The 24,679-nt window shown below is 41.9% G+C and overlaps 2 protein-coding genes across 2 annotated transcripts; both read left to right on the forward strand.

The window, feature by feature from the left end:
• The first annotated feature begins 3,498 nt into the window (after positions 1–3,498).
• LOC136620106 (gastrula zinc finger protein XlCGF66.1-like) lies at positions 3,499–7,789 on the forward strand. Its single transcript, XM_066594830.1, has 6 exons — positions 3,499–3,606; positions 3,718–3,885; positions 3,969–4,092; positions 4,203–4,300; positions 4,927–4,975; positions 7,303–7,789. The coding sequence occupies exons 1-6, from the start codon at positions 3,499–3,501 to the stop codon at positions 7,710–7,712; spliced, it is 957 nt and encodes a 318-aa protein (XP_066450927.1). The 3' UTR covers positions 7,713–7,789.
• Positions 7,790–8,079: 290 nt separating this feature from the next.
• Positions 8,080–11,245, forward strand: LOC136620107 (oocyte zinc finger protein XlCOF7.1-like). The gene is made up of 5 exons (XM_066594831.1): positions 8,080–8,199; positions 8,258–9,080; positions 9,174–9,300; positions 10,071–10,149; positions 11,177–11,245. The coding sequence occupies exons 1-5, from the start codon at positions 8,080–8,082 to the stop codon at positions 11,243–11,245; spliced, it is 1,218 nt and encodes a 405-aa protein (XP_066450928.1).
• The last annotated feature ends 13,434 nt before the right edge of the window (positions 11,246–24,679 follow it).

Here is a 24,679-nt window from a genome sequence, read left to right on the forward strand (position 1 = left end):
AAACGGAGGCAGAATCCAGCAGCGTGGTTAACCCCTCGGGGTCACTTTACGCAGGACAGTCATCAGCCGAAAAATCACTCAAACAGCCTTTTTTTTTCTTCTAGAATTATTATGCGTAAACCCGGGACCGTAAATGGCGCTGAGTGAGAAATCGCTCCTTGATCGCTTCATCTCAGCTCACTGAAAACGAAGCCATCAGGGAGCGCGTTCTCTCTGTGTAAACAGGCAGTCGCTCATCTTCCAATGACTGCCTGTTCACGGTGAACGGTCGGCCGCAAGAGACCTCCGTCGCACTTCGCCCACATTCACTAGACGACTATCGCTCCTGTGTGAAAGCGCTGGACTGAGAAGTCATTGGGGCGACTTCTGGCCACTTATGTGACTAGAGCCGCCCGTTGCTATGGAGATGCCCTATATACCAGCTTACTGACCATAATATAATATACTAGTTAATATTCCAAGTCACTGGTCAGACCACACATGGAATATTGTGGACAGTTTTGGGCATCAGTACTCAGGAAGGACATATGAGATCTTGAGTGGGTATAAAGGGGGCAACTAAAATAATAAATGGAATGGGCGGACTACAATACCCAGAGAGGGGATCAAAACTGGGGTTATTTAGTTTAGAAAAAAGACGGTTGAGGGGTGACCTAATAACAATGTATAGATATATCAGGGGGCAATACAGAGATCTCTCCCATCATCTATTATACTCAGGACTGTAACAAGGGGGTGCTCTAATAACTATGTATAAATATATAAGGGGGCAATACAGAGATCTCTCCCCTTATGTATTATACTCAGGACTGTAACATGGGGGTGCTTTAATAACTATGTATAAATATATAAGGGGGCAATACAGAGATCTCTCCCATCATCTATTATACCCAGGACTGTAACAAGGGGGCGCTCTAATAACTATGTATAAATATATCAGGGGACAATACAGAGATCTCTCCCATCATCTATTATACTCAGGACTGTTACAAGGGGGCGCTCTAATAACTATGTATAGATATATCAGGGGGCAATACAGAGATCTCTCCCATCATCTATTATACTCAGGACTGTTACAAGGGGGCGCTCTAATAACTATGTATAGATATATCAGGGGACAATACAGAGATCTCTCCCATCATCTATTATACTCAGGACTGTAACAAGGGGGCGCTCCAATAACTATGTATAAATATATCAGGGACAATACAGAGATCTCTCCCATCATCTATTATACTCAGGACTGTAACAAGGGGGTGCTCTAATAACTATATATAAATATATCAGGGACAATACAGAGATCGCTCCCACCATCTATTATACTCAGGACTGTAACAAGGGGGTGCTCTAATAACTATGTATAAATATATCAGGGACAATACAGAGATCTCTCCCATCATCTATTATACTCAGGACTGTAACAAGGGGGTGCTCTAATAACTATGTATAGATATATCAGGGGACAATACAGAGATCTCTCCCATCATCTATTATACTCAGGACTGTAACAAGGGGGCGCTCTAATAACTATGTATAAATATATCAGGGGACAATACAGAGATCTCTCCCATCATCTATTATACCCAGGACTGTAACAAGGGGGCGCTCTAATAACTATGTATAAATATATCAGGGACAATACAGAGATCTCTCCCATCATCTATTATACTCAGGACTGTAACAAGGGGGTGCTCTAATAACTATGTATAAATATATCAGGGACAATACAGAGATCTCTCCCATCATCTATTATATTCAGGACTGTAACAAGGGGGTGCTCTAATAACTATGTATAAATATATCGGGACAATACAGAGATCTCTCCCATCATCTATTAGACTCAGGACTGTAACAAGGGGGTGCTCTAATAACTATGTATAAATATATAAGGGGGCAATACAGAGATCTCTCCCATCATCTATTATACTCAGGACTGTAACAAGGGGGTGCTCTAATAACTATGTATAAATATATAAGGGGGCAATACAGAGATCTCTCCCATCATCTATTATACTCAGGACTGTAACAAGGGGGTGCTCTAATAACTATGTATAAATATATAAGGGGGCAATACAGAGATCTCTCCCATCATCTATTATACTCAGGACTGTAACAAGGGGGTGCTCTAATAACTATGTATAGATATATCAGGGGACAATACAGAGATCTCTCCCATCATCTATTATACTCAGGACTGTAACAAGGGGGTGCTCTAATAACTATGTATAAATATATAAGGGGGCAATACAGAGATCTCTCCCATCATCTATTATACTCAGGACTGTAACAAGGGGGTGCTCTAATAACTATGTATAAATATATAAGGGGGCAATACAGAGATCTCTCCCATCATCTATTATACCCAGGACTGTAACAAGAGGGCGCTCTAATAACTATGTATAAATATATAAGGGGGCAATACAGAGATCGCTCCCATCATCTATTATACTCAGGACTGTAACAAGGGGGTGCTCTAATAACTATGTATAAATATATAAGGGGGCAATACAGAGATCTCTCCCATTATGTATTATACCCAGGACTGTAACAAGGAGAAGCTCTAATAACTATGTATAAATATATCAGGAGGCAATACAGAGATCTCTTCCATCATCTATTATACCCAGGACTGTAACAAGGGGGCACTCTAATAACTATTTATAAATATATCAGGACGCAATACAGAGATCTCTTCCATCATCTATTGTACCCAGGACTGTAAAAAGGGCGTGCTTTCTATAGCTAGAGGAAAGAAAGTTTCTACAGCAACATAGAAGGGGGTTCTTTATTGTACGAGCAGTGAGACTGTGGAACTCTGTGCCTGAGGACGTGGTGATGGCAAATTCGATAAAGAGTATAAGAGGGGCCTGGATGCCTTTCTTGATCATTACAATATTACATGTTCACTGATGACTTCAGAAGAGTCAGTTATTCGGGGATTATTCAAATTGCCTGATTGGAGTTGGGAAGGAATTAGCTTCTACCTCATCGTTTTGCTTTTTTTGTTTGCCTTCCTCTGGATCAACACTGGAGGTAAGTAGGTTAATTTGATGGACAGTTTTCATTTTGCAGCCTTAAATACTATGTTACCCCCTATTATCCTGTTATATAGTAAGTACAGGGCCACAGAGGATACACTGCAGGGCACCACATACAGCAGCCAGTTCTCAGCTTCCAGGACACTATAACTCTCCCCTTACCCTAAAGTAATGCCCTGATCCTCCAAGACATCAGCAGGAGCCACAGTTTCCAATACCGATCTGTTCTGCAGGACTTTCCACTATGTGCCATTTATTACCACCTTACATCAGTCCCTATCAGAAGACGGCACTGTGGTAGTTCCTGCTCTTAAGTATTCATTTACGCGCACTGAGGTTTTATCAAGCTCACCTGCTCAGGACAACTCTGGGATGTATCCCCTAGTAGTGAGACCCTTCATAGAAGATGTTCTTGCCTCCCTCAGGTTCCTTAGGTACAGGACTCTCACAGATAAAGACGATGGTCCTTTCCATCAATGACCCACCAAGGATGGAGAAGGACAGAGACCACATGGCTGCCCGGATATTAGACCTCACCCTGGAGATCATCTACTGGATAACTGGGGAGGTGAGAGCTTCACATGATGTCACTCTTCTCGCTAGTAATAAACAGGGGAATGACAGGAAAGGTGAAGGATTCTTAGCCTACATGTAGTGATCAGTGTCTCACCATCCACAGGATTACACAGTTGTGAAGAAGTCGTCTGGTGAGTGTGTGACCCCCTGTGTGTCAGGAGGATGGAGCCGGACCCAGAGCCCCATCACCGAGCCTTCACCTCATTCACTGATACATGAGCAGAAGATCCTAGAACTTACCCACAGGATCACTGAGCTGCTGACGGGAGAGGTGAGCGCTGCTGGGAATGGGGGACATTATATAATACTGCCAAGGGAGGAATCTGGAGGATGACGGTATATTGTGTGTGTCAGGTTCCTATAAGGTGTCAGGATGTCACTGTCTATTTCTCCATGGAGGAGTGGGAGTATTTAGAAGGACACAAGGATCTGTACAAGGATGTCATGATGGAGGATCAGCAGCCTTTCACATCACCGGGTAGGCGGAGACTTCACTGATTGTAGTAGACAGTTTTGAGGGTCGGCTAGTCTCGCCATCATCTGATCATCAGATATATAATGTATTCAGTCTCTGGTTATTTCCTATAGATGGATCCAGTCAGAGAAATCCCCCAGAGAGATGTCCCAGTCCTCTATATTCCCAGGATTGTCCAGAGGAAGAGGAACATGTCCCACTGGATCATCAGGTAGATGAAGCTGAGATTTCTGTAAATCCTCTACAGACTGATGTAATGGAGCTTTCTGCTAATCTTCTCTGGTAGCAGTGTGGTATACTGTGTGCTTTATTTCATCTTTGTTGGCTGTGGTCGGTAGCTGCTGCAAATTGTTGATCATTTCATACAAGTTTGTGTTAAAGGGGTTCTCTGATTTTAAAAAAATTGGAAAAAAGCTTTCACTTGGACCAAAAAGGTCCAACATACTTTGAAGTTTGATTCTGTACAGTACTCCCAAGTCAGAGGGGGCGAATCTGCACCGACCTCTCTGAACCAAGATCACTCTGTTACTGAAGGAAAGGAGGTTCAATCTCCAGTGGTGCTAGAAGGCTTCTTTACTGTAAAGGCAGTGACATTACTAAATACCCTCAGAAGGTGTTAATGAGCAGAGCGTCCGCTACAAGATAGACTCCGAACATTTAATGCAGCAAAGTGATATGTAAAATACTTGGCTGAATCTCGATCTGGTTGTCACTTCAGCAGATCTTTCTTCTTTTAGGACAGATTAGTTCCAAGGTTTTGGACCTTTGCCTAGAAAGAAAATAAACTAGGGGTCTTTTTCTTTTTTTTCCCATGTCTTTCATTTGGGATTGTTACAGGAAAATTCTAGTGAAACAAGCGGAGTCGATAAACCAAAATCGGTGAACGGTAAGAGCCTTTCATAAATCTTGTTTGACAGTAGACTCTTCTGTTAATAGAATAACTGATAGGAAGTTCAAAAAAACATCTTCCTTCCGTTCATTTTTATTGCTTCTAATTCTTTTAGCGCTGTAATATCCCATCATGTTCCTTGGCGTCGGTACAATATGATATAATATAGACAAACACTAATAGAATTATAGAAAAGGTTGGAACGTAGATGCCCATTCAGAGTGAAGGTTACATGATACCATGGAGCGACATTGTCCACTTGTGGTATGTGGACTCTATGGGGTACATGTCATGTCTCTAGGGGACACTTGCACTGGCCTCATAATGCCAATTCATTGGGAAGGTAGTATAAGTCGAATCCAGATTGTAACTAACTAAACAAGAAGGGAAAAAGCTGATGAGTTGAGTGTGTTCAACATGTTTTGGGGGTCGAGCTCCTGTGTAGTTGTTAAAGGGAAATCTCAAACCCTGAAACACATTTTTTTGATGGACACCTAATAAATAAAATAAATAAATATTGTTATTTGTATAGCTCCAACTTATTCCCCAGTGCTTTCAGGTCATTTTATTTATAACCCCCCACCAAGCTGGGTACTCATTTTACCAACATCGGAAGGATGGAAGGCTGAGTCAACCTTGAGCCTGGTACCTGAAGCATCCAGGGATTAAACTCACAACCTTCAGGAACCCTGTCTCTGACTATGAGTTTGCTACCCATGCATTAACAAAAATTGCTCCAAGACATCAAAAGTTCCATATTTTTTTCCCCTCAACATTGAGTAATAGAATGGTAGAGTTGGAAGGGACCTCCAGGGTCATCGGGTCCAACCCCCTGCTCAGTGCAGGATTACTAAATCATCCCAGAAAGATATTTTTCCTGCCTTTGTTTGAAGACTTCCATTGAAGGAGAAATCCCCACCTCCCAAGGCAACCTGTTCCACTCATTGATTCCCCTCACTGTCTTATATCTAATCTGTGTCTCATCCCTTTCAGTTTCATCCCATTGCTTCTAGTCTTTCCTTGTGCAGATGAGAATAGGACTGATCCCTCCGCACAGTGACAGCTCTTTAGATATTTGTAGACCGCTATTAAGTCTCCTCTCAGCCTTCTTTTTTGTAAGCTAATCATTCCCAGATCCTTTAACCATTCCTCATAGGCCATGATTTGCAGACCACTCGCTCATCTTGGTAGCTCCAGTTTGTCTATGTCTTTTTTTAAATTGGGCTGCCCACAACTGGACACAGTATTCCAGATGAGGTCTAACTAAGGAAGAGTAGAGGGGGATAATGACCTCACGTGACCTAAACTCTATGCTTCTCTAATACATCCCAGAATTGTGTTTGACGTTTTTGCTGCTGCATCACATTGTTGACTCATGTTCAGTCTGTGATATATTAGCATACCCAACTCTTTCGCATATGCTGCTGCTTAGCCCAATTCCTCCTATTCTGTATGTGCTTTTTTTCATTTCTCTTGCCCAGATATAGGCCTTTGCATTTCTCCTTGTTAAATACCATTCTGTTAGTCGCCGCCTACCCTTCAAGCTTTTCTAGATGTTTTTGAATCTGCTCTCTCTCACGGGGTTTCGAACGATAATCATCCTGTGTAAAAGCAAGCAGAAACTGAATGACTGGACGAGAACCGTCCAGTTGTTCAGTTTAAACGTGCTTAAAAACTGAACAATACATCATTCAGTGTAAACAGCAGCTGTTCAGAACTCTTCTCCAGCCACCCCGCCTCCCTGCTGGCCGCGCTGTGAGTGATCCAGCGATACCCGCTCCTGTGTAACAGCACAGGAGCGAGTATACTCGGGGACGAGTGTTGAGCATCGTTTGCCCGACACTTGTCCCGTGTAAATGGGCCTTAAGTGTTCCCTCATCATCTCTCTGTTTATAGATGGCCTGCATTCTTTTCTTTCCCCAGTAGCACAGGGAAGATCAGTTGATGTTATATCCACTTTCTGAGAGAAAACACATACAAAATAGGAATTTAAAAGTTCGGCCTTCTCAACATTATTTTTAACAAATTCACCATTTTCATCCTGTAAACATCCTATATCATCTTTGACTTTTCTTTTGACACGTCCGTGTATATTCTGTGACCTCTGCAGACAAAAAAACTCACAAACATTATGAAGTTTTTTCTTTTTTTTTTTTTTTTGGTCTTTCATCATTTGCGCATGCATAGAAGTACATGTGATTTACTTTTTATCATTGTCCATTATCTTGTTGTCTTGCATGCCCATTTTACTTTATATTGCATTGCTTGCTGTTGTCTCAATAAAGCTTGATTGGGTAAATAAAAATAATTGTTTTTTCTTCCAGATGAAGACTGGATGAGAGGCTCCTATGAACATCTCGTATCTACATATGATGAAGTAGAAGATAACAAAACACAAGCTATTTCCATAATTCCTCATGTATCCTTAGTCCTTCACAACAAAGCTCTATCCACTTATACTGCTAGTCACAAGAAATCTTCAATCTATCAGTCGCTGACTAGCAAACAAAGAACTGGTCATAGACCTGAGAAAGCTTTTCTTGTGAAATATCTTAGACGTCACACAGGCAAGAAGCCATTTTCTTGTTCACAATGTGAGAAATGTTTTAGCAGAAAATCAGGTCTTGATAAACATCAGAGAACTCACACAGGAGAGGAGCTGTGCTCATGTACAGAATGTGGGAAATGTTTAAAACAGAAAGCAGCTGTTATTAAACAAAAGAGAATTCACTAGAGATGAGCGAACATGTCCGTTACGGACACATCCGCACCCGGACACCGGCTTTGCCGAACACTGCAGTGTTCGCGCGTAAAGGTCCGGGTGCCGCCGGGGGGCGGGGAGATGCGCGGCGGCGCGGGCGGCAGTAGCGGGGAACAGGGGGGAGCCCTCTCTCTCTCCCACTCCCCGCCGCACCCCCCCGCGCTGCCACGGCGGCCCCCGAACTTTTTCGCCCGAACACTGAAGTGTTCGCAAAGTTCGGTGTTCGGGCGAAAAAGGGGCGGGCCGAACGTGTTCGCTCATCTCTAGAATTCACACAAGAAAGAAGACGTTTTCATGTTCAGAATGTGGAAGACTGTTTACCCAGAAATCACATTTTATGATGCATCAGAGAACTCACACAGTAGAGAAGACCTCTTCATGTCCGGAATGTGGAAAATGTTTTAAACAGAAAACAATTCTTAAGGAACATTTAAGAACTCACACAGGGGAGAAGCCATTTGCATGTCCAGAATGTTGTAAATGCTTTAGCAAGAAATCAAGTGTTTGTTATACATCAGAGAACTCACACAGGGGAGAAGCCGTTTTCATGTTCAGAATGTGGTAAATGCTTTAGCAAGAATTCTACTGTTATTATGCATCAGAGAACTCACACAGGGGAGAAGCCATTTTCATGTTCAGAATGTGGTAAATGCTTTAGCAAGAAATCGAGTCTTCTTATACATCAAGTAACCCATACAGGAGAGAAGCCATACTCGTGTTTGGTATGTGGAAAATGTTTTACCCGGAAATCAAGTGTTGATGAACATGTAAGAATTTACACAGGAAAGAAGCCATTTTCGTGCTCAGAATGCGCAAAATGTTTTACCCATGAATCACAATTTGTTCAGCATCTCCGATCACACACAGGAGAGAAGCCATTTTCATGTCCTGAATGTGGGAAATGTTTTACTCGGAAAACAAGTCTTGTGGAACATCTAAAAACTCACACAGGAGAGGAGACCTTTTCATGTTCAGAATGTGGGAAACATTTTAGCTGGAAATCGGCTCTTGTTAGACATCAGAGAACTCACACAGGAGCAAATTCATTTTCATGTCTTGAATGTGGGAAGTGTTTTAGTTGGAACACAGGTCTTATGGAACATCTAAAACATCACACAATGGAGAAGCCATTTTCATGTCCTGAATGTGGGAAATGTTTTAATCGTAAAGCAAGACTTAAAGAACATCTAAAAACTCACACAAGAAAAAAGTCCTTTTCATGTTCAGAATGTGGGAAAAACTTTAGCTGGAAATCTGCTCTTGTTAGACATAAGATAACTCACACAGGGAAGAAGCCATTTTCATGTCCTGAATGTGGGAATTGTTTTATTGGGAACACAGGTCTTATGGAACATCTAAAACATCACACAATGGAAAAGCCATTTTCATATCCTGAATGTGGAAAATGCTTTAGTTGCAAATAAAATCTTACAGTACATCTAAGAAGTCACACAGGGGAGAAGCCATTTTCATGTTCAGAATGTGGGAAATGTTATAGACACATCAAATCTTACAGTTCATCTAAGAAGTCACACTGCAGAGAAGATATTTTAATCAAATGGTAGAAAATGTGTCTAGTGTGGAGCCTCTTTTATAAAACCTACTTTCCAAGGATGACCGGTACAACTGTGGTATAAGTCAGACAGAAACTATTCTCATGGAATAAACAAGTGTAAAATGATTCCAGTGGTGGTGGTGGTGGTGGTGGTAGTTGTATTTAAATAAAATAAGTTACTTCAGAGGAGACCACTGGCCATTGCGTCTCCTCAGATATCCAAGTTCACTTTATGGAAGTAATCTCCAGTGGAATTTTGGACAATGCATCATTGTCAAAGCTTTTATTCTGAATACATAATCAATAGAAAATGATAAACCTACAACACGTTTCGGAGGTGAAAATCCTTTTTTTAAGTACAAAGTGGTGAAGCGGAGGTGCATGTGTTTTCTAGTATCAGTAATTTATAAAGAAATATAAGGAAGGGGGTGGGGGTAGGTGATATTTAAAGTGTGCTCAATTGGTGCACTTTGCCAGAAAGCAAGATAGCTGTGGCCATTGGGTCACTCGGCGCGATGGAAGAAGATGGCTACCGTCAGTGATCGCATGCGGAAATCGGAGTGTAGGGGAGCAGCCAAAGAACCCAGCAGAAAGCCCTAAATCTTCCAATGTACATGCTCACGAGGCGAGTCAGCAGGAGGAGTTGCACCAAAGCCATCCACTATCTCTGCTAACCGCCAGCGCATTCACTTATCCCCAAATGGGAAAAATGGAAATGCGATAGTGTGAATTTATTTGTCAAAGTTATTTTTGTTTCAGTTCTTACTATATTTTAGTTTCATTATGCACGAAAATCTGTCATACACAATAGGTGGAAAATGGGTAAACAAGGGGAAAGAGGTGACGTTACGACAGGTAAGGGAATTGGTAATATGATAATCAAAATGGTTAGAAATAAAAAGAGGGTTCATCTCATGAACTTTCGTGATTGATCACATGACTGTACGTACTCTCTACTACGAGATCGCACAACCCTTGAGGGTTCTATTGTTACTCTATCAGAGAAAAGGGTTGCCGAATGATTAATGACATCTAAGTTAGACAAGGACCATATCATAAAAGAGGAAATGGTAACTACGAGTAAGGAAGGAGACCTCCAGGTCATTATCATATAGGGTCCTGACTAAGGCATATTAGTCTTCTTAAGAGGTCCATCCTTTGTACCTACTACACGTTTTGACATTCTCCTGGGTTGAAGATATTTCCCTATTTATACATTAACTTAAGTGGAGGAAACATTTTATTTAGTGTGATAAAAAGAGAGCTGGGAAATTTAGCTTGAACATCAATGAACATCAATTTACAACTATTGGAAGATCTTTTTGAGGAGGGACAAAGACAAGTAGGAGATGGTCCGGTCACAGACCTGGAACCCACAAGTGAAGACTCCTCCACCAGGCCAATATCCATATATTGATATCTTTGAAAGGATGGTCCTCAGAAATTACCTGAGTTTGAGTAAACCCTCTAATCTCTCATCAGCTGAACTTGTAACTTTAAGATCCTTGAAAAACTATTCTGAAATAGTTATAAAACCTTCAGACAAAGGTGGAAATGCTGTGGTTATGAACCGTGGTATGTACGTAGAAATGTGTAGGAATATCCTGTATGATGATTCCCATACATATTGGACTTTGGATGGGGACCCCACTGACTTGCTCATAACACTCAAAAATCTTCTCAGAGCCAAAGAGGAGGACTGTTTTAGTCAGAATGAATACTCTCATTTATGTTACCCCCTACATCCCCAAATTTCAGCTTTCTATAGTTTACCAAAAATTCACAAAGGAACAAATCCTTTAAAGGGACACCGTATTGTCTTAGGCATTAATAATAGCCAGAATGTCAGCATCTATATTGACCGTATTCTATCGCCTTTTAGGACGTCCCTCCCCTCATACACGAGGAACACTATCGATATCCTTTGGCATTTGCAGAGGATTTCGGTTGACCCAAGTGTCAAACTGGCCAGCCTCGATATAGAAGCACTTTATAGTTCAATCGCACATGAGGGTGGACTAAGGGCAGTTAAACATTTCATTGGACAGAGGGATACAATTTTATCCACATAATCCGTTTTTGATTGATTTGTTAGAATTCATTCTGACACACAATTTCTTTCTTTTTGACAGTTGCTTCTTGAACCAGCTTGGGGGGGGGGCTGCGATGGGGAGCCCTCGTGCCCCCCCCCCCCTCCCTCATATGCTAAACTCTACTTCGGCTGGTGGGAGGAAAAATGTATTTTCTCTGAGACCTTTAGAGTTTGGACTAATATCCTCCTTTTGGCTCAGATATATTGAGAATGTATTGATTTTATGCACTGATACCATGGCATCTTTCAGTTCATTTGTAGATCACCTTCACAACAATGATCTGGGTTTGAAGGTGACTTTTAAAATACAGGATATATAAATCTCCTGCCGTGATCTGACCATTAAAAAAACTGGAGATGGCTATCTATCCTCTACTATCTTTCGTAAACCAATGGTTTATTATCCTGGTATAGCCATCTCCCTCACCGTTTGAAAAGGGGAATTCTGAAGGGTCAGTTTCTCTGGGTTAAGAGAAATTGTTCCGATGAGATGGATTTTATTTCCAAGGCTGGTAAATTGAGAAATAGATTTATACAACGTGATTACTCACAGGATACGATCAATAAGGCCCTTGTATGTGCATCTGAAAAGGGAAGATCTACTTGTACCCCGATTGCGTGAATCATCTGGATACAAGATCAGATTGAAAGGTACTTTGACACTGGGGCATAGAAAATTTGATCTATCCTGGAACGATATTGGGAGGTATTAAAAGAGGATATGGACATTAAGGAATCTCTTTCTGAGAAACCGTTGATAATGTACCGTTGGGGTAAATAGATTGGTTAAAAGTAGAGATGAGCGAACGTGCTCGGCCACGCCCCTTTTTCGCCCGAATACCGCGATTTCCGAGTACTTCCGTACTCGGGCGAAAAAATTCTGGGGGCGCCGTGGCGGCACGGGGGGTAGCAGTGGGGAGTGGGGGGGAGAGGGAGAGAGAGAGGGCTCCCCCCTGTTCCCCGCTGCTACCCCCCGCACCGCCACGCCTCTCCCCGCCCCCCGAATCTTTTCACCCGAGTACTGAAGTACTCGAAAATGGCGGTACTCGGGTGCGTAAGTACTCGAAACGAGTACGTTCGCTCATCTCTAGTTAAAAGCCATCTTGCACCAAAGATGAATCATAACGTGGTTGGGTAAACAGAAGCTTGTTGGTACATACTCCTGTTCTAACTGCTTGGCTAGCCAATATATTAAGAAAAGTCAAACATTCTCTAGTGCATTAACAGATAAAGTATATCATAATGGAGAATTCATAAATTGTAAGACACCAAATGTGATAAATTTGGCTAAGGCTAGTTCCACACAGGAGATTACGATTTTTGCCATGTGATTTTTGAGGATAGGTCACCAGTAGTTGATCGGCAGAGGTCTGAGCACTGGCCACTACACGGAGGTCGGCACGGAAACAGCATGCGCCTGCTAAGCAGATCAGTCGGGTTCCCGAGCGACGAACCCCAGCTGATCAACTATTGATGACCTATCCAAAGGATAGTCCGTAAAGTAGATAAAGAGAACCAAATCAAATAAGTTCAATATTAGACTTGATTATTTATTTATTGAGGAAGATGATCCAATATCACGTTTCAGGATTAGCCGTTAATTTAAAAATACAGTCAGGTGTTTTTAGTCATAGGATGACAAACAGGTGTGAGTGGGTGGCATGCTTTATATAAAGAACATTATTAATCTGCCAACCATTTCCAGTCCCTGGAGCGCATGAACGTATGACACAGATAGGTGTCAATCTTTTTGGCGCCAGCACAGGCAGACGTTGAAAATCATACACCATAATGTCCGCTTAAGCATGAGAATTTGCCTGCTCCTTCCAACTTCCAGTTAGTGAAACGAAATTTTCATGCATTACGACGATGTAATTGAGTGTCATTATTATCAGCATTTACCCACTCCCAAACGGACGGGCAATTGCACACCCAATCGAGCGTTGTAGCAGGAGATCCTAACCACTCCCCCTACATCCACTAATCAGTAGACATTGTACTTTATAAACAAAGTGTTCTCTTTTTCTCTATGCTTGAAAAAGGAGCGTCCTTCGAAACGCGTTGCCCAACTTTTATTTCTGTGTATATACTAGCAATAAAACGGTGTTTAATTCAGAGTTTAGGATCGTGGACTTAGTCCTTCCAGTGACTGATTTAACACCTTAAGGATCAGACACATTTTAGCCATGTGGTGGTTTAACCCCTTGAGTGGCACGCCCGGAAAATTTCCGAGACGAGCTCCACTGCTCATAGCAACATAGCCCGGAAGATTTCCGGGCTATGTATCACTATGGGAGCTGCAGAGCACAATGCCACAAGCTGTGACAGTGTGCTCTGCCTGCACAGACCCACAGAGAACAAAGCAAGGGCTTTGAAAAACCAGCAGAAGATATTGCCGATATGCCGGCAATCTCCTGCTTTGTTTACAGGTTGCCATAGAGACCATCGGCTTGTCAGAAGCAAGCCGATGGTCTCTATGGCAGGGAGAGCTGGTTGTTAGCTGTCAGAGGACAGCTAGGTACTAGCTCTTACAGCAGAGATCAGAGAAAACCTCCGATCTCTGCTGTTAACCCTTTACATGCTGCAGTCTATGTGACTGCAGCAAGTAAAGGGCTGTCACTGCAGCATGTAAAGGGCTGTCACCGCAGCATGTAAAGGGCTGTCACCATCGGACCCCCGGAATGTGATCAGGGGTCCTGATGGGTCCCTGTGGAAGTCCCCTAAAGGGACAAAAAATTAAAAAAATTAAAAAAAAAATGTTAAAAAATTATAAAAAAAAATAAAAACACTTGTCTCCCTTTACTTTGTAAAAAATCAAAAATACAATCATACATGGTATCCATGCGTCGTAATGACCCAGAGAAGGAAGTTAATACATTATTTAACCCCTTAATGATTTGCCCCTTTTTTTCTTTTTTCCCCATTTTTTTTTCCTCCCCCCCCCCCTGTTTAAAAAATCACAACTTGTCCCGCAAAAAACAAGCCCTCATATGGCTGTGTCAATGGAAAAATGAAAAAGTTATGGCTCTTGAGACGCAACTGCAAAATTAGTTGAAATTCAATGATTAGACCATTTTAAAAAACCTGCCCTGGTGGGCACGACAGGGTGGTAGGAAACCCGCCACTCAAGGGGTTAACTGCCCTATTTTTTTTCCTTCAGCTACCAAAATTATTTTTGCTGTTTTTCCATGACATATATATTTTTATATATTTTTTTCACTGCCTTTTTTTTGTTTTTTAGTTGTATTGGCAGTAAAAAGCTAAAAAAATTATTTTTTTAACATTTATAGTTATTTTTAAATTTGTATATTTATGCTAGAATAAAGTATGGGAACGGGTTCCTTGTTTTGTTTTGGACATTTTGATATGTATGGTTTTGAATTACAGGGCATATACAGCAACGGTTTTGGTTGGCATCAGCTTTTGTTTTTTTTTCTTTTTTATGTACAATTTTATTTTATTTTGTAATTTTGTTTTATTGATTTATGTAATTATTTTTTTTTTTTACTATCAATGTCCCTTATGACGTCATGTAGGACCTCTTGGGGACATTCACATGTTTTGAGGTTTTTTTTATTATACACTTTTACATTGTAGCTGGAGCATCCATTGGAGGTCCAGTTAAAGGGAAAAATATCAACTGTAGTGACATTAGTCACTGGCAGAGCTGATCAGGGTCTTATAGGATCTTGTAGCTCTGCTGTCTCAGAGAATCCCAGCAGTCACGTGACCGCTGGCTCTTATAGTGAAAGAAACACTTCCACTTTTGCTTGTTAGTACATAGCGTTCATTGAGTGCTGTGTACTAAAGAAAGGAAAAGGCAGAAAGGGTTACAAATTCCTCCCGCCTTCTCCTTGAGGGTTCTCAGCTGTGACTAACAATCAGCAATGAACAATTTTACAATCAGCTGGGATTAAAGCCCAGAAGCAAGTGTTGTAAATTTACGGTGCTTGGTCCTAAATGGGTTAAAAGCACATCAGGGATCTGGGGGGAAAAGGGGGATCTTGATCTTGGAACCTCCCCTCTCCTCTTCCCATAATGTAAGGGTCATTGCCTTTCTTTGTGCCGCTTTTTTTGGATATATTTCCTCTACATAACCTCTAGAGTGCTGGAACATTTTACTTGTGTATACTCATCCGGAGGGGAGACCAGCCACAAAGTTCCATAGACAGTCTCCATCGTTGAATGTCCAAAGTAGGATGAGGGATTTCAACCAAAAGATTTATATTGATCAAACGCCATCTTGGATCAAGGTGTGACAACCATCCCTATGGAGGATAAGCTATACACACCAGGTAAGTCACCTTCATAGAATTCGAATTCCTATTGTGGATCTTTGTAGTGCTGCCCCTGTTTTAAAGTCTGATCTTCACAGCATATCTTTGTGGAAGTATATCTTGGCATGAAAAAAGGAGATTTCTGAGAAATCTCAGAAATAAAGTTGTTGACTCTGAAAAAGGTTATAAAACCATCTCTAGAGAGTTTGGACTCCACCACACCACAGTTGGACAGATTGTTTACATTATTATCCTCCCCCAGAGTGATCAACCAACAAAGATCATGCCAAGAGCAAGGTGTATAATAGTCTGCGAGGTCACAAAGGAAGCCAAGGTAAGCTCTAAGCAGTTGCTGCATAGGCTTTTCTCACATTAGCTAATGTTAATATTCATGAGTCCACCATCAGGAGGAAACCACTGAATAACATGATAGGATTGCAAGGAGAAAGCCACTGCTCTCCAAAAAGAACATAACTGCCCAACTACAGCTTGGTAAAGTTTGCCTGGACAAGCCATAAGGCTATTGGAAGAATGTTTTGTGGATGAATGCAACCAAAATAGAATTTTTTGGCTAAAGTGAGAAGCATTATGTTTGGAGAAAGAGACAAACACAAAGGATGGGTTAAAAAAAAAAAAAGTTTAGTACTTACCCGAATCCCCGCTCTGCGGCGACTTCTTACTTACCTTACCAAGATGGCTGCCGGGATCTTCACCCACGATGCACCGCGGGTCTTCTCCCATGGTGCACCGTGGGCTCTGTGCGGTCCATTGCCGATTCCAGCCTCCTGATTGGCTGGAATCGGCACACGTGACGGGGCGGAGCTACGCGATGACACGTAGAAGGGGGCGGAGCCAGAACGCTGCTCGTGCCAAGACCCAAGAGAAGGGAGAAGACCCTTCTGCGCAAGCGCGTCTAATCGGGAGATTAGACGCTGAAATTAGACGGCACCATGGCGACGGGGACGCCAGTAACGGAGCAGGTAAGTGAATAACTTCTGTATGGCTCATAATTAATGCACGATGTATATTACAAAGTGCATTAATATGGCCATACAGAAGTGTATAGACCCACTTGCTTTCTCAGGAAAACCCCTTTAAAGTTTTGGAATGGACAAGTCAAAGTCCTGATCTTAATCCTATAGAAATATTGAAAACTGCCTCCATTGGTAATAAGGAGAGTAAATTCGATCAAGATGATTTGGATGCCACAGCTATTATACTTGCTGTATAATTCACTGCTGTGGATTGTCCAACGATACTTCTATAAAGTGAATAGCTAATTTAGAGATCTTATGTAGCGGAAATGAGTGTACATATTAAATTAGAAACACTTTGCAACTCTAAAGCAGAGGATGGATTGGCTCTGCCTAACCCAATAGGGTACTTCTTAGTCTTCCAGATGCAACATTTTAGAGGGTGGGAGACAGAAGAGACAAAGGATGCTAGCTTTCATTTAATAAAGGGCTACTTTGACTAAATGCATTTGTTTGAGGCATTGGAGATCCAGAGGTTTAAGTGTAATGCCCAACAGTTTCCCACACTGTCCCTCGTGCACAAGACTTGGTGGAAACTAGACGTATTGCAGGGATTGAAGGTTGTATGCAATATACCTCTATTTGGGACACCCCATGGTTGATGGAAGTAAACAAGTTGAAAGATATTGAATATTGGAAGAATAGAGATGTTACACGTATCTCACTGTCAGAAAAATGATAAAGAGATTTGATCAACTACAAAGTGATTATAATTTACCACACACAGTTTTAAAGGTACTTGCAGGTGGGACGCACATACCAGGCGGAGGTGAGCTCTAGGGAAATGAAGGCTACAAATGTTATATTGGCTGACATTATAGGTACGGCATTCACTACAGCAGGGAAGATATCGAAGTTCTAGAATTATATACAAGGACATTTAACCCCTTCCCGCCCCATGACGTAAGGGTATGTCATGGGAGGCGGGTACTTCCCGCAAAATGACGTACCCTTACGTCATGGGGATAGCGCGAGATCATAGCAGATCTCGCGCTATCCCGCAGTGGGAGCCGGCTGTCACTAATAGCCGGCGTCCTGCTGCAACAGCGGGGGGGGATCGGAGATGCGCCCCCCACTGTTAACCTCTTCCCTGCCGCGATCTAAGTAGATCGCGACAGGGAAAGGGTTCACAGAGGAAGCGCGCTCCCTCTGTGACTCCAGCCAGGCTCTTGCGTTAACATCGCGAGAGCGCGGCTGGTTGCTATGGCAACAGGACGCCAGATACCGGCGTCCTGTATTGCCATAGCTTAGATCGCTATAGTAAGCGATAAAGCATGGCAGGAGAGAAGTCCTGCCACGCATTATCGCAGCGATCTGCAGTCCTGCAGTAAAAGTCCCTCAGAGGGACACAAGTGGTGTAAAAAAAAAGAAAAAAATAAAGTACAAAAAAATAAAAATGTAAAAAAAAAAGGTAAAAAACGCTTTTTTTTATGCTTTTTCTCATATTAGCATAAACAAAATGTTAAATTAAAAACCCCACATATATGGTATCAACGTGTACATAACGACGCGTACAATACACTGAACATGCTTTTTATCCTGCACGGCAAAAACCGTAAAAAAAAAAATGATAATAAACTGAGCCTCCCAAAAAACGCAATAGAAGTGATCAAAAAAAACGTATGTACCCCAAAATGGTAACAATAAAAAACTACAGCTAGTCTTGCAAAAAATAAGCCCTCACAGAGCTCCGTCTATGGAAAAATAAAAAAGTTATAGCACTTTGAATGCAGTGAGCTTAGAAAAAAATAATAATTTCCAAAAAAAGGGTTTTTATTGTGGAAAAGTGGAAAAACCTAAAAAAAGATAAGACTTTTGGTATCGTTGTAACCGTACCGGCCCGCAAAAAAAAATGTGTTGTATCATTTATGCTGCATAATTTACACTTTAAAAAAAAATTTTTTTTTAAATCTATGGCAGAATTGATGCATTTTCTTTCCCTATGATCATAAAAATATTAAAAAGTTATGGCTTTTGAAAAATGGAGATGGAAATATACCAAAAATCGCTTGGTCCTCAACGCCAATAGGCCATGTCATTAAGGGGTTAAAGATACAGAATCAATCCTCAATTAAGAATAAACAGGAGGCTGATATTGGTCCCATAAAGGACTCACATTGGAAAGAAAGCTGTGACAGTGTGCTCTGCCTGCACAGACCCACAGAGAACAAAGCAAGGGCTTTGAAAAACCAGCAGAAGATATTGCCGATATGCCGGCAATCTCCTGCTTTGTTTACAGGTTGCCATAGAGACCATCGGCTTGTCAGAAGCAAGCCGATGGTCTCTATGGCAGGGAGAGCTGGTTGTTAGCTGTCAGAGGACAGCTAGGTACTAGCTCTTACAGCAGAGATCAGAGAAAACCTCCGATCTCTGCTGTTAACCCTTTACATGCTGCAGTCTATGTGACTGCAGCAAGTAAAGGGCTGTCACTGCAGCATGTAAAGGGCTGTCACCGCAGCATGTAAAGGGCTGTCACCATCGTACCCCCGGAATGTGATCAGGGGTCCTGATGGGTCCCTGTGGAAGTCCCCTAAAGGGACAAAAAATTAAAAAAATTAAAAAAAAAATGTTAAAAAATTATAAAAAAAAATAAAAACACTTGTCTCCCTTTACTTTGTAAAAAATCAAAAATACAATCATACATGGTATCCATGCGTCGTAATGACCCAGAGAAGGAAGTTAATACATTATTTAACCCCTTAATGATTTGCCCCTTTTTTTCTTTTTTCCCCATTTTTTTTTCCTCCCCCCCCCCCCTGTTTAAAAAATCACAACTTGTCCCGCAAAAAACAAGCCCTCATATGGCTGTGTCAATGGAAAAATGAAAAAGTTATGGCTCTTGAGACGCAACTGCAAAATTAGTTGAAATTCAATGATTAGACCATTTTAAAAAACCTGCCCTGGTGGGCACGACAGGGTGGTAGGAAACCCGCCACTCAAGGGGTTAACTGCCCTATTTTTTTTCCTTCAGCTACCAAAATTATTTTTGCTGTTTTTCCATGACATATATATTTTTATATATTTTTTTCACTGCCTTTTTTTTGTTTTTTAGTTGTATTGGCAGTAAAAAGCTAAAAAAATTATTTTTTTAACATTTATAGTTATTTTTAAATTTGTATATTTATGCTAGAATAAAGTATGGGAACGGGTTCCTTGTTTTGTTTTGGACATTTTGATATGTATGGTTTTGAATTACAGGGCATATACAGCAACGGTTTTGGTTGGCATCAGCTTTTGTTTTTTTTTCTTTTTTATGTACAATTTTATTTTATTTTGTAATTTAGTTTTATTGATTTATGTAATTATTTTTTTTTTTTACTATCAATGTCCCTTATGACGTCATGTAGGACCTCTTGGGGACATTCACATGTTTTGAGGTTTTTTTTATTATACACTTTTACATTGTAGCTGGAGCATCCATTGGAGGTCCAGTTAAAGGGAAAAATATCAACTGTAGTGACATTAGTCACTGGCAGAGCTGATCAGGGTCTTATAGGATCTTGCAGCTCTGCTGTCTCAGAGAATCCCAGCAGTCACGTGACCGCTGGCTCTTATAGTGAAAGAAACACTTCCACTTTTGCTTGTTAGTACATAGCGTTCATTGAGTGCTGTGTACTAAAGAAAGGAAAAGGCAGAAAGGGTTACAAATTCCTCCCGCCTTCTCCTTAAGGGTTCTCAGCTGTGACTAACAATCAGCAATGAACAATTTTACAATCAGCTGGGATTAAAGCCCAGAAGCAAGTGTTGTAAATTTACGGTGCTTGGTCCTAAATGGGTTAAAAGCACATCAGGGATCTGGGGGGAAAAGGGGGATCTTGATCTTGGAACCTCCCCTCTCCTCTTCCCATAATGTAAGGGTCATTGCCTTTCTTTGTGTGCCGCTTTTTTTGGATATATTTTCTCTACATAACCTCTAGAGTGCTGGAACATTTTACTTGTGTATACTCATCCGGAGGGGAGACCAGCCACAAAGTTCCATAGACAGTCTCCATCGTTGAATGTCCAAAGTAGGATGAGGGATTCCAACCAAAAGATTTATATTGATCAAACGCCATCTTGGATCAAGGTGTGACAACCATCCCTATGGAGGATAAGCTATACACACCAGGTAAGTCACCTTCATAGAATTCGAATTCCTATTGTGGATCTTTGTAGCGCTGCCCCTGTTTTAAAGTCTGATCTTCACAGCATATCTTTGTGGAAGTATATCTTGGCATGAAAAAAGGAGATTTCTGAGAAATCTCAGAAATAAAGTTGTTGACTCTGAAAAAGGTTATAAAACCATCTCTAGAGAGTTTGGACTCCACCACACCACAGTTGGACAGATTGTTTACATTATTATCCTCCCCCAGAGTGATCAACCAACAAAGATCATGCCAAGAGCAAGGTGTATAATAGTCTGCGAGGTCACAAAGGAAGCCAAGGTAAGCTCTAAGCAGTTGCTGCATAGGCTTTTCTCACATTAGCTAATGTTAATATTCATGAGTCCACCATCAGGAGGAAACCACTGAATAACATGATAGGATTGCAAGGAGAAAGCCACTGCTCTCCAAAAAGAACATAACTGCCCAACTACAGCTTGATAAAGTTTGCCTGGACAAGCCAGAAGGCTATTGGAAGAATGTTTTGTGGATGAATGCGACCAAAATAGAATTTTTTGGCTAAAGTGAGAAGCATTATGTTTGGAGAAAGGAAAAACACTGCATTACAGCAGAAAAACCTCATGGGTTGGGTCTATTTTACTATATCTAGACCAGAACAGCTTGCCATCATTGATAGAACGATGAATTGTGAATTATACCAGCAAATTGTAAGAGAAAATGTTAGGACATCTCAAGACAACAAGGGTTCTGCAGCGAAACGACGACCCAAGTCATTCTACAAAAGAATGGTTAAGGAAAAGTTAAAGTTTTGAAATGGACAAGTCAAAGTCCTGATCCTAATCCTATAGAAATATTGAAAACTGCCTCCATTGGTAATAAGGAGAGTAAATTTCATCAAGATGATTTGGATGCCACAGCTATTAGGCTGCCTGCACACGGGCGGAAATCCCACGGCGGGATTTCCCGCGGGATTTCCGCCACTGAAAGTTTGCATAGGAGTGCATTACAATACGCACTCCTATGCAGACGGCCGCAGTTTGGCCACGCGAAATCTCGCGCGGCAAACAAACCGCGACATGTCCTATTTTTGTGCGGGGCACGCACTCACCCGGCCGCCGGCTCCGGTCTGCGCATGCGCCGGCTGCGCCGCAGCCGGCACATGAAAGAGCTAGGGCCGCCAGGCGCGGGAGAGTACGCGCTCGTCCCTGCAGGCTCTCGGGTCGGGTCCTGCAGCGAGAATTCTCACTGCCGGATCCGACCCGCTCGTGTGCAGGCGGCCTTATACTTGCTGTATAATTCACTGCAGTGGATTGTCCAACGATACTTCTATAAAGTGAATAGCTAATTTAGAGATCTTATGTAGCGGAAATGAGTGTACATATTAAATTAGAAACACTTTGCAACTCTAAAGCAGAGGATGGATTGGCTCTGCCTAACCCAATAGGGTACTTCTTAGTCTTCCAGATGCAACATTTTAGAGGGTGGGAGACAGAAGAGACAAAGGATGCTAGCTTTCATTTAATAAAGGGCTACTTTGACTAAATGCATTTGTTTGAGGCATTGGAGATACAGAGGTTTTAGGCCTCATGTCCACGGGGAAAATCAGATCCGCTGCAGATTCTCCATGTAGAATCTGCAGCGGGTCCCTCCTGCCCCGCGGACATGAGCGCCGAAAATAAGAATTTAAAAGCATTTACCTATCCGGCGCGGGCGGAGAAGATCAGCTGTTCCTCACGGCCGGATCTTCTTTTTCGGCCGGCGGATGAATTCCTGACGCCGGCGGCACGTCGCCGGCACGTCGTCGACGTGCCGCGCGCATGCGCCGGGCACATCCGCCGAGCCGAAGCAAGGAAGATGCGGCCGTGAGGAAGAGGAGACCTTCCCGGTCCGCTACGGATGGTAAATACTTTAAATTCCTATTTTAGGTCTCCCGCGGATCCGGACGGCTTCCATAGGCTTCAATAGAAGCCCGCGGGAGCCGTCCCCGCGGGAGACCCGCACGAAAATGGAGCATGGTCCGGATTTTTCCATGCTCCATTTTTTTTAAAATCCCTTTTATTGACGATCCGCGGGTATTTATCTACCCGCGGGTGGTCAATGCATCCCTATGGGGTGCGGATCCGCATGCGGGAGATCCGCTGCGGATCTTAAATCATATTTTGCCCGTGGACATGAGCCCTAAGTGTAATGCCCAACAGTTTCCCACACTGTCCCTCATGCACAAGACTTGGTGGAAACTAGACGTATTGCAGGGATTGAAGGTTGTATGCAATATACCTCTATTTGGGACACCCCATGGTTGATGGAACTAAACAAGTTGAAAGATATTGAATATTGGAAGAATAGAGATGTTACACGTATCTCACTGTCAGAAAAAAGATAAAGAGATTTGATCAACTACAAAGTGATTATAATTTACCACACACACAGTTTTAAAGGTACTTGCAAGTGAGACACACATACCAGGCGGAGGTGAGCTCTAGGGAAATGAAGGCTACAAATGTTATATTGGCTGACATTATAGGTACGGCATTCACTACAGCAGGGAAGATATCGAAGTTCTAGAATTATATACAAGGACGTTTAACCCCTTCCCGCCCCATTGCGTAAGGGTATGTCATGGGAGGCGGGTACTTCCCGCAAAATGACGTACCCTTACGTCATGGGGATAGCGCGAGATCATAGCAGATCTCGCGCTATGCCGCAGTGGGAGCCGGCTGTCACTAGTAGCCGGCGTCCTGCTGCAACAGCGGGGGGGATCGGAGATGCGCCCTCCCCCACTGTTAACCCCTTCCCTGCCGCGATCTAAGTAGATCGCGGCAGGGAAAGAGTTCACAGAGGAAGCGCGCTCCCTCTGTGACTCCAGCCAGGCTCCTGCGTTAACATCGCGAGAGCCCGGCTGGTTGCTATGGCAACAGGACGCCAGATACCGGCGTCCTGTATTGCCATAGCTTAGATCGCTATAGTAAGCGATAAAGCATGGCAGGAGAGAAGTCCTGCCACGCATTATCACAGCGATCTGCAGTCCTGCAGTAAAAGTCCCTCAGAGGGACACAAGTGGTGTAAAAAAAGAAAAAAATAAAGTACAAAAAATAAAAATGTAAAAAAAAAAAAGTTAAATGCTTTTTTTTATGCTTTTTCTCATATTAGCATAAACAAAATGTTAAAAAATTTAAAACCCCACATATATGGTATCAACGCGTACATAACGACGCGTACAATACATCGAACATGCTTTTTATCCTGCACGTCAAAAACCGTAAAAAAAAAAAATGATAAAAAACTGAGCCTCCCAAAAAACGCAATAGAAGTGATCAAAAAAAAACGTATGTACCCCAAAATGGTAACGATAAAAAAACTACAGCTAGTCTCGCAAAAAATAAGCCCTCAGAGAGCTCCGTCTATGGAAAAATAAAAAAGTTATAGCACTTTGAATGCAGTGAGTTTAGAAAAAAATAATAATTTCCAAAAAAAGGGTTTTTATTGTGGAAAAGTGGAAAAACCTAAAAAAAGATAAGACTTTTGGTATCGTTGTAACCGTACCGGCCCGCAAAAAAAAGAATGTGTTGTATCATTTATGCTGCATAATTACACTTTAAAAAAAAAAATGGCAGAATTGATGCGTTTTCTCTCCCTATGATCATAAAAAAATTAAAAAGTTATGGCTTTTGAAAAATGGAGATGGAAATATACCAAAAATCGCTTGGTCCTCAATGCCAAAATAGGCCGTGTCATTAAGGGGTTAAAGATACAGAATCAATCCTCAATTAAGAATAAACAGGAGGCTGATATTGGTCCCATAAAGGACTCACATTGGAAAGAAATCTTACAGATGACCCGTAAGTTCCCCCTAAGCGAATCATATAGACTGTCACAAAT

The sequence above is a fragment of the Eleutherodactylus coqui genome, chromosome 3 (genome assembly GCF_035609145.1).
Source record: "Eleutherodactylus coqui strain aEleCoq1 chromosome 3, aEleCoq1.hap1, whole genome shotgun sequence".
Lineage (NCBI taxonomy): Eukaryota > Metazoa > Chordata > Amphibia > Anura > Eleutherodactylidae > Eleutherodactylus > Eleutherodactylus coqui.

Bases quoted from the DNA above. Each gene is read 5' to 3' on its own strand.
- LOC136620106 (XM_066594830.1), top strand. From the start codon at position 3,499: ATGGTCCTTTCCATCAATGACCCACCAAGGATGGAGAAGGACAGAGAC. The intron at 4,093-4,202 runs GTAGGCGGAGAC...TATTTCCTATAG, and splicing joins GCAGCCTTTCACATCACCGG to ATGGATCCAGTCAGAGAAAT. The intron at 4,301-4,926 runs GTAGATGAAGCT...GGATTGTTACAG, and splicing joins ATGTCCCACTGGATCATCAG to GAAAATTCTAGTGAAACAAG.
- LOC136620107 (XM_066594831.1), top strand. From the start codon at position 8,080: ATGCATCAGAGAACTCACACAGTAGAGAAGACCTCTTCATGTCCGGAA. The intron at 9,301-10,070 runs GTAGAAAATGTG...ACTATATTTTAG, and splicing joins GAAGATATTTTAATCAAATG to TTTCATTATGCACGAAAATC. The intron at 10,150-11,176 runs GTAAGGGAATTG...ATCGCCTTTTAG, and splicing joins AAGAGGTGACGTTACGACAG to GACGTCCCTCCCCTCATACA.